This window comes from Apteryx rowi, unplaced genomic scaffold (assembly GCF_003343035.1).
Source record: "Apteryx rowi isolate R43461 unplaced genomic scaffold, aptRow1 scaffold_63, whole genome shotgun sequence".
Classification (NCBI taxonomy): Eukaryota; Metazoa; Chordata; class Aves; order Apterygiformes; family Apterygidae; genus Apteryx; species Apteryx rowi.
The window spans coordinates 1,603,678-1,620,756 of NW_020450905.1; the positions used below are offsets into that span (position 1 = coordinate 1,603,678).

General features: G+C 38.6%; 1 protein-coding gene across 1 annotated transcript in view; it reads left to right on the plus strand.

Annotated features, from left to right (window-relative positions):
• Window positions 1-17,079, plus strand: part of GRID2 (glutamate ionotropic receptor delta type subunit 2) — a 714,293-nt gene that overhangs the window by 574,959 nt on the left and 122,255 nt on the right. Inside the window, exons 10-11 of the mRNA XM_026084197.1 lie at window positions 186-383; window positions 7,825-8,137. Coding sequence (XP_025939982.1) covers window positions 186-383; window positions 7,825-8,137 — 511 coding nt within the window. The remainder of the gene's footprint in view (window positions 1-185; window positions 384-7,824; window positions 8,138-17,079) is intronic.

Below are 17,079 nucleotides of genomic sequence, written 5' to 3' on the forward strand. Positions count from 1 at the left end.
TTTTGAAATAAATGCATAACAAAACTTGCAGCAAAATGCAAGAGACTGTGTTGTTGGAAAGTTTTGAACAAATCATATTTAAATAGCTCTTACTTTACTTTTGGAAAAAAAAATAGCACACATTTTGCTCAGTGTGATAAATAGTTGTGTTGCTAACACAGTTGCCTCCTTTCTTGTCTATTTAGGAAGAGCCATTTGTCATGGTGTCTGAAAATGTTCTGGGAAAACCGAAGAAATATCGGGGCTTCTCAATAGATGTGTTGGAAGCCTTGGCCAATTACCTTGGCTTTAAATACGAAATTTATGTTGCACCAGATCACAAGTATGGAAGTCCTCAGGATGATGGATCATGGAATGGACTGATAGGAGAACTAGTTTTTAAGGTAAGGTTATTAATAACTTAATAAATAAATCTATGTGATAAAGCTAAATAATATGTGCTACAACATATTTGCGTCACCTGATAACTTATTTAATGATTCATTGATAGCATTTTGTTCATTGCCTGTGCTGGCGGCATCTGATAGTGCACCCAGATGCAYTGGGCTATAAAGAAAAAGCTGAAAATAGTGCCTTCGGGTAACTATTTAAGAAGTAGGGCTGTCTTTTTTTTTTTTCCAACCAAAGTTCAGCAGTATGAAATCTGAATATAGTCAAATAATGGGATGCTCATCATCCTAATTAATCTGGCAAGACCTGACACAAATGAGTCGAAGAGGCTGCTCTAAAGAGGAAAAATTGGTGTTGCAGTAATTAGTGATACATTACATAAATAATGTATAGCACTTAGAAAAATGTTGGTGTGATGAATACATGAAGTATATAATCAACAGAAAATGTTTTATTGATATACAATAACACGTATTATGTAGATGCATGAATCAAGAGTAGTATGTTCTCTATTCTGTAATTAATAAACCATTTTAGTCTACTTAATTTTACATTGAATGTTCAATATTRTATCATAAAGAAATTAGACCAAGTAAATGTGCCATATCTTTCTTTTCTTCCACTCCTCACATCTTATCATCTGCTCTCAGTTTCTCCCATTGACACTGAAAGAAAGGGCTGTGCAGATGGTACTCTGCTAGTCTCATTCATGCTGTGAACTTAGATATTTTATTTGCTCTTAGTTAACCTGTAGAGGCATCTTTTACTGCTCTAGGTGCTCTAGCTTTTACAGCTATAGAGCCCTACATTAGTTGTTTTTCCACAAATAACGGCAATAGATATTCATGTAAATAACTTGCTGGTTGTTTATGGAAGGTGAATTTAATTGACAATCACAGCAAAGAATAAGGAGCAATGCAGTCAGATATAGGATCTAATAATTAAATACTTGAGCTAAAAGGTRGCCAAGTACTGAATAGTAGATCTTTCAGTAAAGAAAAAATCTTAGAAAAAAAAAACACCCCAGAGAATATTTGCCAAATGCTAAACATAATGAGCAAGAAAGGGTACAGGAATTTAAGAGCCCTTAAAATTGAAAATTGATGTACCCAAGGTTACAGGTTATAAGCAAATGAAGCAATGTTTGACATGAAAAATAAAATTAGCAATAAGTTTAACCTATTTTGCATCCTTGAGCAGCACAAAATCTGCTGGAATGAAATACAACCACCCATGCTGTACACGCAGCATTGTTTGTATGTGTACACTGAAATAACAAGCTGCCTTTGCCACGTCCCTACACCCTTGTACAATTAGAAAGTGGAATGGATCATACAGGGTAAGCTGGAATCATTTAGAAAAGCAAATTTTCTTGCATTTTCTAAAATTTGACAACTAAAAATTCCTTGCCTCATTTTTAGGCTAACACCAAAACTGTCTGTTTGTATTTCAACCACTTTTATCCCCTACTCTCAACAAATCATTCAGGACACTGCGTAACGCAGGCTGGAAGGGTCCTAATTCTGGATGACTCTGGAGATGGGAGAGGGCCTGCAACATTTTTTGCTTACTTCAAGTGAATGATGCATAAGGCAGAAATACTAGGAAATCGGATGGTTTGCTGGAAAACATATATGTAATTCTTGTCTCCTTACTAGAAAGGGACTCGTGTAACTCTAGTAATACACTTAAGACAGTAACCACTGTATCTGAGTGGATGCAGTGAGTGGAACAGATCTATCAGTCTGCTACAATTTTGCTGTAAATGAATTTTGATGGATGTGAAATCTTTCTGTATAATTAGAAAGCACAAAGAGTTAACAAAACTGCATTTGGAATTTAAAAATTGTTTCCCTGATAATATGGCAGTGTATCATTTTTTAGGATGCTCCTTACCCCTTCTATAATTAACAGCAGAGGTTTATTGTATTCTTCTCTCCCTTTTTCTGTCTCTCTAAAGGCAAAAGAGAACCTCTGGGCAAGCAGCCAGTATGTATCTGCCCCTTACCAAGTRCAAGCTGTTCTTGAAAGGCTGCTTTCTTATTTACTGTGAACCGAGTTCTGCTCCCAGAGCTCAAATATCCATTTGCTTGGCAACTTCGTAAGGGGAAGCAAAGGAGCAGAGAATAGTTTTAGATTAAAGGTCTAACCTGTTTAAAACACAGTGTTTCCTTGTTTTCCCAGTCAAGGCTTACATGATAGTCTGGCCAACATGTGGAGGAAATTCAGAAACAGAGGGAGTGCTCTTTGCCTGTTAGCGTGTGAGCCAGGAAGGAGTTGGGAACAATGTATTTTTTACAAATAAGTCCTGCTCAAGTGTAATGGAAAATAGCTGCTTTCTGAGTGCATCTCATTGAGAAGGAYGCCTGTGGCCACCACAGAAGATCCACCGTATGAAATGGCAGTTGCTGTAGCAAGCACATAATTTCTGTGTTAAAGCAAAGCCGTGTATTTTGAAGCCATCTYTCACTTCTTCTGAATCAGACAGGATTCCAGTATTCCCAGGAAAGTTTTAACTGTGCTCTTTCTTTGTCATGAGAGTTAACAGTAGCCCATATACTCTGTGATTTACACCACTTTTTAGACCATACRTTTCACAGGTGCCAACCCAGAAGGCTCCTATGTCATTGTAACAGAGCGTGGACCTGTCAGGTGCTGCATCTTCTGAGAAATACGAGCTCAAAAGGTGAAGAAGAATGAACTCAAAGAGCAATTTATGCTGTCTGCCCTAACCAGATTCACCATGCTTTGGGATCTGACGCAGATCCTGGTGTCCCTGAGAGCAGTCCTGGACTGCTCTCGTTTGCAGCAGCCTTGCTCGTGTTGCCAGTGCAGCGTGCAAGCCCAGCAGTGCAAAGCACGTGCCCTAGGTCCACAGCTGGCTTTGCAGACTGAAGCTTATGTCAAGTTTGCAGTGTTCCTGCTTCGAAGACAAGGCATGCCTGTCCCTGTTGGTTGCTAAAATGGGAACTGGAATCAGCCTGCTGTGTTTCCAGAACCAAAACAGCTCGTCTTTAGTTAATTTTCCTTCCCTCCCCTTCTTTGACTGTCAAGAATTACGTTAGGTACACCCATGCTACCTACACCTTCTCCTTTTAAAGTAAACTGAACATACCTCGGCCAATGTCACTTCTGAGAGGGGAGGTGAGGCTTTCCAGCAAAGCTYAGGACTTTTGTGTGATCATCACTTTCTTCCTAAAACCAGCCGCATTTCCCACATTTCACTGTGCTGCCTCAGGTGGCATGATTTTTTCCAAATAAAAGCTACCAAGAAGCATGTTACTTAGAAACAACTGCCATATTCCACTTTGGTCAGTGAGAAAAGGAAAGCTAAATACACCTATAAGCATTTCTAAGAGAAATTGCAGACAAAGTAGAAGGCTCTTGAAAGGCTTTTGATGTATCTTCCTAAGGGGAGTAGCATAGGAAAGAAGGAAGGAAGCATACAGGAAGGAAAAAGAAGAGAAAATARTAGCTGAGGAAAGGGAGAGTTATTTGGAGGCATGTGAGTTAACTTGAGCAAATGTGTCTCTGTGATTAGTTTTTGCATGTCTGTATTAATAACTGCATAGCATGTGGGACTGTGGTTTATTGCTTTCAGCATTTGGTGAAACTTGATTTAACAGTGAAAAAGGATAAAATGAAAGGTCTCTTAGGAGCAATTTATAGGAAAACAAATGAATCTACGATTCTTGGTCATGACCACAGGACTCATCATAAGATTGCTTTACGTCRTGCGTACAAGATGTGCTTCCTTAATCAGTAGTATAAGAGCATTTTGGCATTTGGGGCATTTCTACATATTACTGCTTAGCTGATTCTGTGACATGGGTAACAATGCTATCGGACCCATGTGGACATTTATTTCATGTTTTCGGAGTCTGGTAACGTTGYTGTACAATGATCTTGGGAGACCTGCTGTTAGCTAATGCAACTTCATAAGCTGGTTATGTAGAGAAAAATAATGCCCTCTACTTTTTTTCATCTGATCAGTTCCAGGATTCACAGTTTCATTCATCAGAAATTTGTTAAACAAACATCTATGATGATGATAGCTGGTTGATTTTGGCAGTGTGAAAGCTTAGTAAGTGGAGAGTTTTACGTGTTTATAATTCAGATTGGCAGCTTTACATCTAAATATTGACATAACTGTATGCATTTGCCTCTCTGTCTCAGAAGCTCTAAGCGATCCTTGACTTCTTCAAACTGATGTCTTCTCTGATTCAGTTTGACATGTTAATGACAGGCATTTAATTTTTTCATCTTCCAATTTTGATACAAGTTGACAGACTCTGTACATAATTAAGAACACTCACCTTCCCTGGATCAACTATTAAGTTAAGCCTAGGCATGTGGCTCCAGTTCACAACTCCAACRCTGCTCTGTCCACAACGCAGTCCATAAAATCTGTGCCACTAAAAGTTGAACTTTATCATTCCAGTTAATTGCTACTTGTTTGGCAAGAATGTAGRGACTTTACCGTATCCAGGAATGCCRACACCATCCTCTTAATTAAATTCTGGAGCCAACGAAGTCAATGCCAAAGCCTGAATTGACTTCAAATTTCAGTATTACGCATTTCATGAATGATATATTACTGAGTACATGTGACTTAAAAAAGAATCACTGATAGTTGTTCTTCCACTCACACAAAATATTTTTAATGATAAAAAATGACTGCAGCTAAAATTGAAGCAACTACAATGCAATGCTTTGGCAAATACTTGGGTGCCAACTGGTAGTACATTTCTCTACAGTATTAGTTTTGGCAGTATGATTTAAGGGCCCTAGTTTTGCATTAAACAGTTTTCTAGTAATCTGGCATGTGTGATTTGATTTAATAAGGTAAGAATATCCATAGTAATAGTGCAATGTATCCTTTATTTAAAAAAAGAAGCTGAACACAGAAGTACTGAGTAATCAGGACTTACCTCTCACCTTTCTGTTTTTGGCTTTAATACCACTGTCTTATCACAGGACACAATTATATCTCAATTGCTGCTGTAACGTGGCAAAGGAAGTGGAACACTTCCATTAGGGCAGCATTGCTCCTGTGTCCTAGCTGGCTGATAACCAGGGTGGAATCACACTGTGGAGAGACTCTTACCCAGGGGCATAARATAGAAGCAATATTTCCATAACTACCACATACTGTGCTTTTTCATRCAATGCCCTTCAATGTATTTCTTGGAAAGATATGTTTCTCTTTAAAAAAATTGCTGATAATCAGTCTTGCAGTAATCTATTATTTGGTAAATATATCCTTACTACGTCATGTATATTGCTTTTCAGTGAAGAATCTTTAAACACCTTACCAATATAACTTGAATAGCACCTCACAATAAACTAGTAAGGTAGGAAATACTTTATTAAGATCTGTTGGTAGTTAATAACTTAGTTAAAGTCAAACAGCAAGGGCCAAGTCTACAACCTAGCAGAGTGTGTGGTTCCATGTGTCCTCTTTTAACCCTGAGTTCCCGTTTCACTTTTAGGTATACACCAAATATACATTCAGAAAAATCCTGTGTTCATTAAATGTAACCTTATTTTCCTGTTTGATAGCTATTAGTATAGAGCATTGGACTTTTACGTTTGTAACTGAACGTTTACTTTTGTAAATTATTAAAAAGATCAGTTTATACTCACAATTTGTGGAAAACATTTTGGATGATGACTCATTTGCAACCTGTTCACTGCATCTATGCCTTAACTGTTACAAGATATTGTGAGTCACTCAAGTCACTTGTTGACTAGAAGTTTTGTAATCAGAGAAAAGAGATTCAAATGGTTTTCCAAATGCTTCTGTGGACAATTCTGATGATGTTTTTACTTGGATGTTAGATTTCTGACTTTGCTGCTGCCTATGGACAAAGGACAGTTTAATCATCATCCACAAAAAATTAGAAAGGGACATGAAGTGAATTCATGAAGCCACACATTGAGCTCTGTACATCAACACRGCTTCTCTTAAGACACTATAGGATCTAACTCACAAATTAAAGCTAAAGCTCTAACTCGTGGCTTTTAAGCAAATCAATATTTTCAAGCACCTTTTTTTCCCAAATCATCAGGCCTCTGGCTGTCTTTGACCATTTTCTCAAGCCAGTGAACTTTTAATATAGATAAAGAAAGTTAAAGTAACATCATGTAAACCAAATTCTAAGTGCACTGTACCATGGGCTGTCGAGTATTTGACAGATAGTATTAAAAGAACACAGATGATCTGTAAATTTAGTTATAATCAGAGTTTCAGCTGCCATACCGCATTACATTTCTAAGGAGGTGGTAATCCCTTCCTTTGGACAAAAAGAAAGCAATTCAAGAGAGTTAACAAAATTGACACAGTACTGAGAGTTCAAGCATTTGTGCACTCTCTCTCCTCRCCCCCTTCCAAAGGACCACATACAGCTCTAGTCAGAACAGAAGTGGGAATATATCGAACTAGTAGCAGCTGTAACTATTTTAAGTACTCTTTTTCATATTAAAGTATCTAGAATTTATAGTCTTTTTATTCAGGATATGGGCTTTTTATGTAAGGCGTGTTAATACATCTGCTTTAAATACCYTTTCTTGTTTTCACTGCAGTTCTAATTGTGTGTGTGAAAAGTAAAATAGCACCTGCTGTAGTTGCAACTGGTGTCTCTCAAGACCTAATACCCAGACGTGCTGTGAAATAGAATGATTAGATCGAGGAAAGTTATTCATCTCTTTCTCGTCTTAAATGGGTTCTTTAAATTACAAAAAAATGCAAAGGGAACAAAGCAAGTCCAAGATACTTGCAGGACAGGTTGTCATAGAAAATAATTGTTTAGCAGGAGAATATAGAGGAATCTAATAGTAATGGAACTGTACGGAAAATTTGCTATTCTGCACTTAATACTCTGCAGTCAGCGTTGACATTATTCAGAATTTCAAGCCTCCCAAACCCCTCAGGACCATTGAAATGCCCTTTGTCATGAAGTGGCCYTTTGTCAGGATCCTCATGTCATCAAAATGGTGGATGTCATGTGGCTCTGTCAGGAAACTAATTTCCTCTGAGTAGAAATGCTGTACACAAGGTCTGCTTTTTGCCACAATGACAATGATGACTTCAATAAGCCAGGCCAAGAAAAATGACCGTAAGTAGATTTCCTCCAGCTATTATCTGTATTTGAAATAGTTTCCCCGTGATTTCTTGGAAAATAATAACTTGGAGAGCTAATGTCCCTGAGTCCAGCCAAGCCAGGTTTGGTCACAGAAACATAAGATACATGGTACAGCTATTCTGTTCCACCCTTGGTCATGTTTCCAAGTTCATGTCCATCACGCTTAAGAAACTGGCCTTGGCATCTCCTTCTCTGTGATAAGTTTAGTTGCTATAAATCAAAGTGGAGCAAAAAACTTTTGCGTAGCCCAYGTTAATGTGCGTTGTTCGCTCTCTCTCTCTTTCCTCAGAGAGCCGACATAGGGATCTCTGCCTTAACCATCACCCCTGATCGGGAGAATGTGGTGGACTTCACAACTCGCTACATGGACTATTCGGTGGGCGTGCTGCTTCGGAAGGCTGAGAAGACAGTGGACATGTTTGCCTGCTTGGCGCCGTTCGACCTCTCCCTGTGGGCGTGCATAGCTGGCACGGTGCTGCTAGTTGGGCTCCTGGTCTACCTCTTGAACTGGCTCAACCCTCCGCGCCTTCAGATGGGATCCATGACCTCCACCACACTCTACAACTCCATGTGGTTCGTGTACGGATCCTTTGTGCAGCAAGGTAAGAAGCAAAGGGGGTCCCTGCTTCCTATACATCATCCCTGTTGCCACAGATACCTTCCTCTTCCCCACCGCCCTCCCGCAGCCTGCAGAGGACTCTGAGCGCAGTAAAGCCACATGTCATCTGGTTTCCAAGGCTCTAGCATCCAGTGGTCTGGTGTGGGCACCGCGAGAAGTTTGGGAGCACTGCGTGCTAGCCTGTTCTACTTTGTAATTGTTTAATTATAGAAAGATGATTTCTTGCACTGGAAAAGAGTATTTTTGATCATCTGCTGGGGAATTATTCATAGCTAATGTGAGTGCTACATTCAGAGTCAGACAGAAAATATTGCAATTTGTCTTTTGAGCTAAGTTTAGACCAGTCACCGGTGCCGTATGGTCTTACTGTTACTATGTCTGTCATTCTTTCTTCCCTCTCCTGGTTTATCTCAATTTTCCTATATAATTTTTAGACTCAGCCAACCTTCTCAGGTCTTCCTGTGTGCTTTCTCCATCCCCTCTAGCATCTGGTTTAACCGAGGCTATTCCCCAGTTCTGTTACATTCCCATGTTCTTCGCAGTCTGCCTCTTCTGGCAGGGGTTTAACCACGTATCCTAAAGGTGTCAAACTACTGACCTTGGCGTGGTATATATCTCTTAATATTCTGATGTACAAATTAGGATAATAATGCAAAATGGAATAAGAAAACACAATTTCATATGAGAATGAAGAAGATTTAGCTAATGACAACAAAATAAAACAAATACCTTCTGGCATTTATGCATGTAATCATTCAGCAGTCAATACTGGCACTGCAGAGATGCATGTTTGTAATTTAATGGAGCATTTGCTCTACAAAAAGCCATGGCCACTGCAGCCTGAAAAGTCCAACATAGTTTTTGGATCTTAACATGAGTTTGGATGAAATCCTGTAGATAAAAGTATTGTATTTATGTAGTACTAGGTTTCATAATTTAGAAACTACATTATTCCCTGTTGGAAATACCAAATGACATCCATAAAAACTAAAGGTACTCATGAAGATCAAGTGTAAAATTCCTAGAAGGGAACAAAACCTAAATTAACACTACCACCCAAAAAAGAATAAAAACCTCAAGTGGATAAATTCTAGAAGAGGTGGGGTATGTTTTTAAACACATCAACCTAGAGACCATACTTTTGCAATTACCATTTTCACTGAGCAGGAATGGTCAGTTCAGGAAAGCTGAAAAGAGAGAAGTGTTTTTTGTTTTGTTTTAAGAATACAAAGACTTTAGAGCCAGCTGAGAGCTACAAGAGTTTTTTGAATGTATGTGAGTTTTAAAGTTTTCTTTCCGCCCAAAATATTCCCACTGTAACAGTTTAGGGAATCCAACTGTGCAAGAGCAGTTGGTCCATTACAGAGCTAGACTTGTTACATCTGTCTGCCTGTTAGATTAGAACTTGTGAATTAGTTTCTTTACTGCATGAATGAGAGGTGATTTTATGTAGGTTATTGCTTGGTATTAGCCTTATCATCCCTGCTGTATTCCCAACATCATTAGTCCCTAAAAACTTTTTAGGAGACTGCTTAGCAAAGGTTTAAAGGAGGCAAAGCTAGATTAATAAGTCACTTAAGTCTCATGAATTATCTGAGCTGTTAGCTTTGTGTCTCTCTAAATAAGAGAGACAGMCCAGCACCCTGACTTTTCCCAATTCCAGTATGATAGCCTGCAATGAAGACCTTCAGCTGATGCTCAGTTAGACTGCAAAGAAAAGGTTTTTCTGACCAATCGGTAAAAGAGAGTGCCCAAGTAAGGCTTAGGGGGGGGAAGCCTTGAATAAAGCATGAAGACCAGAAATAAAGGAGATGAAAACACATGAGACTAGATGACAGAAAGGCAGAATATATTGGAAAAAGCAAAGAAAAGGAATTTGCTCAAGGAGATTGGCACCCGCTCCCTGTACTGATTGGAAGAGGGCCATGAGATGCAGCTCAGTATTAGTAAAGCCTGCTGGTGGGACGTGGCAGGCTGGGAGCACCAAAACTGTTATGGACCTGAGAAAAAGAAGTTCACAGACTTGGAAGGTGAGAGGTGTTTATTACAGAGAGAGAGCTTACCGCCCCACCAAGTGGATTTTCAGTGCAACTCCCTGGAATCCACCAGGATAATTTAAAATGTTCCCTTTGTTTCTGTTGAGAGGGGAAGCTATAGATATGTGTCTCCTTCAAATGACAAGCAGAAGGACAGTCCTTAATTTGCTAGAAGAAAAACATGACACACATTTAACAGGGTTGGTACCAAAAAATATGAAGCTTACAGACCAATTTAAACATAAAGACTCAGAACACCTCAGAAATCCAGTGCAAAAGTTAAAAGAATCATTTATTATGTCGTCCTATATTTCACATTCAATTTGAACGTACCAAAAACTGTATTAGCTGAAGCTTTATTGTTTACCAACCCTTGTGAATACAGACAAATGAAAGTAATTTCCTTTGACAGGCTAACTGGCTATTGTGGTAATTTTGCTTCTGTTTTCACTCATCAGCTCTTCATTCAGCAGAAAAATCTGCAGGTTTTATTTGTTTGGGAATAGCAAATTTGTTGCTATTAATTGTGATTGGCATATCTTAAGTGTGGCAGCATGGGACGTTTCAAAGATTGTCAGGTTCACTTAAGAAGTCTTTCAGCTGCTGATTTAAAACATGACAAGGTACTCATTTCTGTTATCAAAACATATAGCCAAAGATGCTTTTATATCCTGCACTGAGAGAAACAAAGCGGTGTGAACCTGCAATTGCTGGTGCTTTGATAGTTCTGGATGCTTTGTTTGGGGCCAGCGAATGCATTTTAGTATCATCTTTTCTTTCTTTAGGTAGACTAAAGATTCGCAAGCGCAGAGGTTGGCTCCAGATCTGCCACAGGTCTGAAGAGAAAAGAGGCCTTTGGTGTAAAAATACAAATAATTCTTTAAGGATTTTGTTTGAAACAGAAAGGAGAACTTTTGTTTCTTCTGAAATAGCTAAAGAGTCTGCAGTTGACACAGATAGCTTTGGTCTGTTGTGTCAATTAGTATTTTCTGTCAACCTTGGCTCTCTGATGTTCTGATCAAATTCTATTAACAAATCTTAACCTTTGCAGTTTTTGAAACAAAGAAAAATACTGTGTCATTGTCTGTAGACTAGGGTCAGCACAAACCAGTCTGGAAGTTTCTAAGGCAGGTCTGTGAATTCCTGGCATACTCAGTAACAAAATTTAGGTATTTTTAATTGTTTTCTCAAAGGTAGACTGTGAAACATGATGTAAAGATCTATTACCCTTTCATGTGTTACAGAATCTTAAATCTAGCCTGGAGAATATTTTTACTAAAGAAGATTCAGAAGATGACAGGATGAGCCCAGCTTGACTTGCTACTGGCTTGTGGCATGCCTACCTGTTCCAGATCCCCAGAGATGAAATTTAAGCAGAGTATCTCTTCACCTGCTTGCTTGAATAATTTAATGTCACTGCTCCTTACATCATCTAAACTCATCTCTTGAACTTTGCTTTCAATTTCCTTTTTCCCCATGTTGGAGTGACCACACAGCCTAGGTACCGCCTTTGAGACCCCGTGAGGTGGAGATACATTTTTTTCCTGGAACCACATTGCCCTTTTAATTTTATTTTCAGTCATTCCAGATATGTGTGTGCATGTAATGATACATTTTTTTAAAATCTATAAAATACATGTGTTTTTTAATTAGAAGAGACACTTCTGAGGACAGAGCTGAAATATAACTGGGGAGGCTCAGTTCCTGTAGAAGTGTATAGTCTCTCAAGTGTGTTTTGTTTATTCTGTACACAAACCCTTCCCACATTATGCTTGTGAATAACTTGGCCGGTGCATTGGAATACTTTGTCTTACTGCTGAATATCGAAGCTCATTTCTGTAAAGCATGGGTCTACAATACTCTGTGACTGCTACAAAGGCAGGGACTTTTCAGTGGTCTTGGTCATGCAGTGCTATGGATTATATTAAAAACAAATACTTGTGACTCCATGCTACTCATCCAGGCATGAGAATTCGTAACACATGTCTTTTATCCTTGAGTTGTTTATTCATGTCTAAAGATGCAGCAAATTAATAGATTCAGACTGTGGAGGATTTCCGTTATGTTGGAATTTAGTCATGGCTTCTGAATTTGTCGTTTTCCACTTGCTCATCTGAGTGACAGAAGCTTTGTGTTTTGTTTTTTTCTGAATTAGCTTTTGCCAAACCCAGCTGGACAGAAAATGTTTTCAAGGCTTCCCCCTCAGTTCAGTGCCAACAGGAACTGTTTGGTGGCGTTGCTTTATTTTTTGTGGGTTCCCTCTCTCACTMTCCGTATTTTCCTTTGGCTTCCCACACTCCTCACTCCTCACAGGTTTTCCCCTCCCTGTCTCCCGGCCCTGCTGTGGCTCACTATTCCAGCAGCCTTCCTCTCTGCTATCACTGATGGCTCTGCTGGCCCTGCTGCTCCTGCTCCTCCCCATTGCCATTGCTCCTCAACAGCCCATTATTAATATTATTATTATTATTTATTATTTGTTACTATTATTGCAGTTGGAGCTCTTTGGGTTTGCTTGATTTTTCTCCTGTTCTGCAACTTCATTTTTCCTTCTCTTCAGCCCTGGTATTGTTGCTCTTCCCTCAAATCTTGCCCTCATTAGAACATGCCAATACTGGAAACTTGCCATATGAGCGAGAACCAGAGAATTGGTCCCAGAGTGTAAATTGGGCCAGAAACGTAGCAGATTTAAACTGGAACGACTTGCTGCTGTAGTGCAATGCTCATTTATACTTGCTGAGGATCTGGTTTAATCTCCTGAAGGTTTTCTGTTAACTTCCTACTACTTTATGGGCTCTTTTTAGGAAATACTCTAGAGAGCACTCTGCTATCGCTCTTACTAGAGAAAATCAAAGATTTAAGAAACAGAAGTTCAGAATTTAGAGTTACTTCCAACCCTTTTTGTATAATAGATGTCTTTTTTCAAGAGAGGCGAAATGCTGCATATTTTATATTAAGAACTTATAGAGGAATGTTCCAGAGATTTGGGTTTTTTKGGGTTTTTTTTCCCTGACATGAGCCTAGATTTAGCTTCAGAATACAGTGATTGGCTTAGTTTAATGCATTCAACTGAATGTAGACAAAATAATGAAACTATTTTGAAAATTGCAATTTTCTGTGTATAATRTAAAACAGAAAGACTTTGCCTATCTCTTATCCCACACAATTCATTTGACTTTGAGTTTTTCTGTAAGATCTGAAGAGATGTTTCTGGACTTGGATGGCTCGGACTTTATATTACCTAGGGAAAGATGCAAGGCTCTGTTTCCCTTGGAAATGTCTGTAAGAATGAGAAGCAGGCAGATGATTTTTTTGCTGTAACAGGAAATGTCTTTATAATTGCAGTCTCATTCAGATTTAATCACTTCTCAGTGATTCCAACAATACAAGCTTCATTCATTGTTGTTTTATAAATAGGGTTTGACCACAGGATAACAAGTGATTAAGGTATTACCTGTAAAAGTATTTTTTTGTTCAGACACCTTAATACTCTTGCTTGTAGCAAGGTTATGAAATAAATGATGTGGAAGCATCACAGATTTTATCCCCTTAAGCTTTGATTAGATTAAAATGCCGGTCRCAAACAGAAGGGTTTGATTGGCTGTCGGTGGTGTCATTAATGGCCAGTTATGTTCATAATGCCCAGTAAATGAGCAAATCTTACTGTTTGCCCTGCTTAAATTATATTTCCTAAGAGCAATGAGAGAGACTCCAAGTCTTGGCACTTCTAAGTCATTATAATACTTCTCGGATGGCTGAAGCCTCTCAGCCTTCTCAGTCCTGTTCCTTGTGTTACCACCCAAGGCGTGATATAATCCTCCTGAAATGCACTGCCTGGAGTCTGCTGTCGCTTAATAAATTACTCCATCTTACTTATCTTGTTCTTGCCATATCGCTATCAGCAGGAAGCCATTATCCTGTAACAATGTTCTTTCTTAGTGACATTTTCTCTTAATTAACTGTACATCAATCTCTGTGCATTTAATTTTCAGATGAAAACTCTAAAAACATTTTGAAAAGATGTGTTAGCAATCAATTATATCCTCACATGTCATATTTAGTGGTGAAGCCTAATGATTTTTAAGCTTAACAAACCAAAAAATTATCCAATGTATAGGATTAAGGACAAAGACTTAGTTCTTAATTTGAACTCTGCATCTGATCTGCTGGCTGACCATAGAAACTTCATTTAATATCTTGTGTCCCAGTTCTCAGTTGTAAAATGGAGATATTATTATATATTACTTTCCTTCGTAAACACGTTTTATATCTTCATAGAAAGGAAGATTTAAATGTCACTCTTATTAATTAATATTAATTTTGATTGCTTTTCCGACTTATGCCAGGTCTTGACACGTTCCCGTGACAAGAGGAATGATTTGCTGAGCCTCAAATGCACTTAAAAACTCACTACTAAGCTAGGAAAATAAAAGCCAGACAGCAAACACATTAGGAAACAAACAAATCTCCATGTCTTTCTCACTCAGTCTTTAAGGTCAAGCTAAAAAGTGCACATGCACACATACCCCTCCCCTCCCACACACACATATATATTTATATACGTGTATATAAAAATGTTATTGTCAAGCTGCTCTATCACCAGCAGGTATATTTGTGACTTTATAATTCTACCTCGAAACATGAAATCTCAAAATTCTCATTTTGTTGTACTAAATCTAGGTGTATGTATTTGTATGTGCATGTATCTTCRTAATGTCATCACACAAAAAGAGGAACTGCAGTCCTGTGGTACCCATACACATTTTCCAGATGTCTTAATGGTTTGGGCTGGCTCTGTTGACCACATCAAAACGTAACTAAATTTTGGCAATGTATCGTATGTGTCTAATGTGTTTGGAAACCACAAGTGATTTATAAACTTTCAAAATATACCAAGAATTATTGCCATATGCACAATACACTATGCAAACATTGGGTGTAGCTTTGTGTGCATGCCACTTTCAGAGATTTATTTTATCATCTCTTTTTGAAGAAGCAATTCCAAGGAATAACCACACTCCAAGTAAAATGTTTGGTAGTATGGGCATTTGTTTGCAGTAGTTTGATATCACTAGCATTAAACTGCCAGGGGATATGTCTGGATTTTTTTCTAAATTGAAGTTAAGACTCAGGCAGTCCTCAGAGGAGCCTAAATTAATGGATTTCTGTATCTTGTGTGCACCTGCTTTTTTTGAGTAATAGTGTTGGGTACGTGAGGCAGTATATTTAGAGATGTTGTGTCTGACACACCTTCTGTGAGGAGGTGGAGAATGAATGGTGGTGTGAAAGCCCCAAAAACCCTTTCTTCCCCTAGGACTAGCTCCAAGCCTGATTAATTGACCGTGCGAAGGTAACGTCTGTCTGGCTATAGTATAAATGCTGATCAAGACCAAGTAAAACAGGAGGAAAAGTACAGTTGGATGCCTGATGCATCTATCCATCTTTCTGCTTTTTTTAGAAGTATAATAAGGTAAATATTTATTCAGAACAGTTGTTTAATTGCTATATTTGTAATATTTCTATATACTACATGCAATTCAAAGATGGAATGTTAGATTTGGATTAAGTAATCAGTTTTCTCTTTTCAGAGTTCAGCTGTGTATAATACATATTTAATTGAGGAAATGAGAGAGAATAATTTAGCCAGCAGTTGGATATTTCTTGCATTAAAAAGCCTTTTAACCCATATTTTTGTCTGCAAAAGATGTTCCAAAGCTGAAGAGGCTACACCTTCAGGCCAGCCTTCCTTGTCCTCCTATTTGATTTTCTTACACAGAAGCTTACGCTTYGGTTGGCAATTTCAGTTGTTTAAGGTAGGGAAGAAGTAGGAAATAAGTTTTAGCTTTATTAAAAATCCTGCCTTTCTGCTCAGGTGACAGCAACTTCATCTACAGCCTGACTGGACTTTTTCACTGGAGGATATCCTAGGCGCCAGACGAACATGAGTTTAGAGGGGAACCCTTGGTAGTTTTCCATTGCTTTTCAAGTCTGCGGGGAGTCCCTCCTCTGCAACAGCTGTCATATCTGTATCCACCCATGCGGCTCTTCTTCATAACACCAGCTGGTGGGTGGGTGCCAGGAAAATTGTCTGCAAAGTGTAAAGCCAGGAATGGCAAAGAGGTTTTCAAGCTGCCAACAAAAAAGTCTCCCTTCCTCGACTGTTAAGTTTCTTTCTCAGCCCTCTTCTAATATTAAAATGCATGTAAAAGGAATGGGCCAAAATTAATATTAAAAGGAAGCACATAATGATACCAGATGAGTCTTTTGATCACGTTAACCAGCCTGTTGCTCTCACTGATTGCTAAGATGATATTCCACTCCCGTTTCAGCAAATATGGGATAATGAGAGCTGGGGKTTTTTTTCTCCCTCTCTGTCAGGTTCCCAGCATGCAAATAAAGGGAATTATCTTCACTACAGCAGCATCCCAGTGTAGGAACCCAGTGCTGCTTAATTTTTATTCTTTCATGGGCAGTCAGTAGGGGGAAGAGATGGTAAAGTGGGATTTTACCTTTCCAGTGCTTTTAAAGTTAGTGAAATGGAGCTGGTTTAGAAATGTGTGATACCTCATCTGCCAGGCAAAACCTCAGCTGGAGGAATATGTGTGGTTTGGGCTCAAGATTCTGCTCCTGCCACGCTAGGAGAGAGGAAAGGTAACAGTGAAGTGGAAGGATAGAAAATCTGCAAACAGTGACTGTTAATGAACAGTGACAATAAATCTGCAGAGTTGAGTGGGAGTGTTAGTTGTTCATGCCTAGATGTACTTGCTAGTAAAACACTTTCTAAGTATAAGCATGTATTTCTTTCTGACAATAGCTTCTTTCATTTCTGTATCTATCCCCAAGGAGGAAAACCCTCACTATCCAGTAAAGTCATTTTTAAGGTTATTTTTCA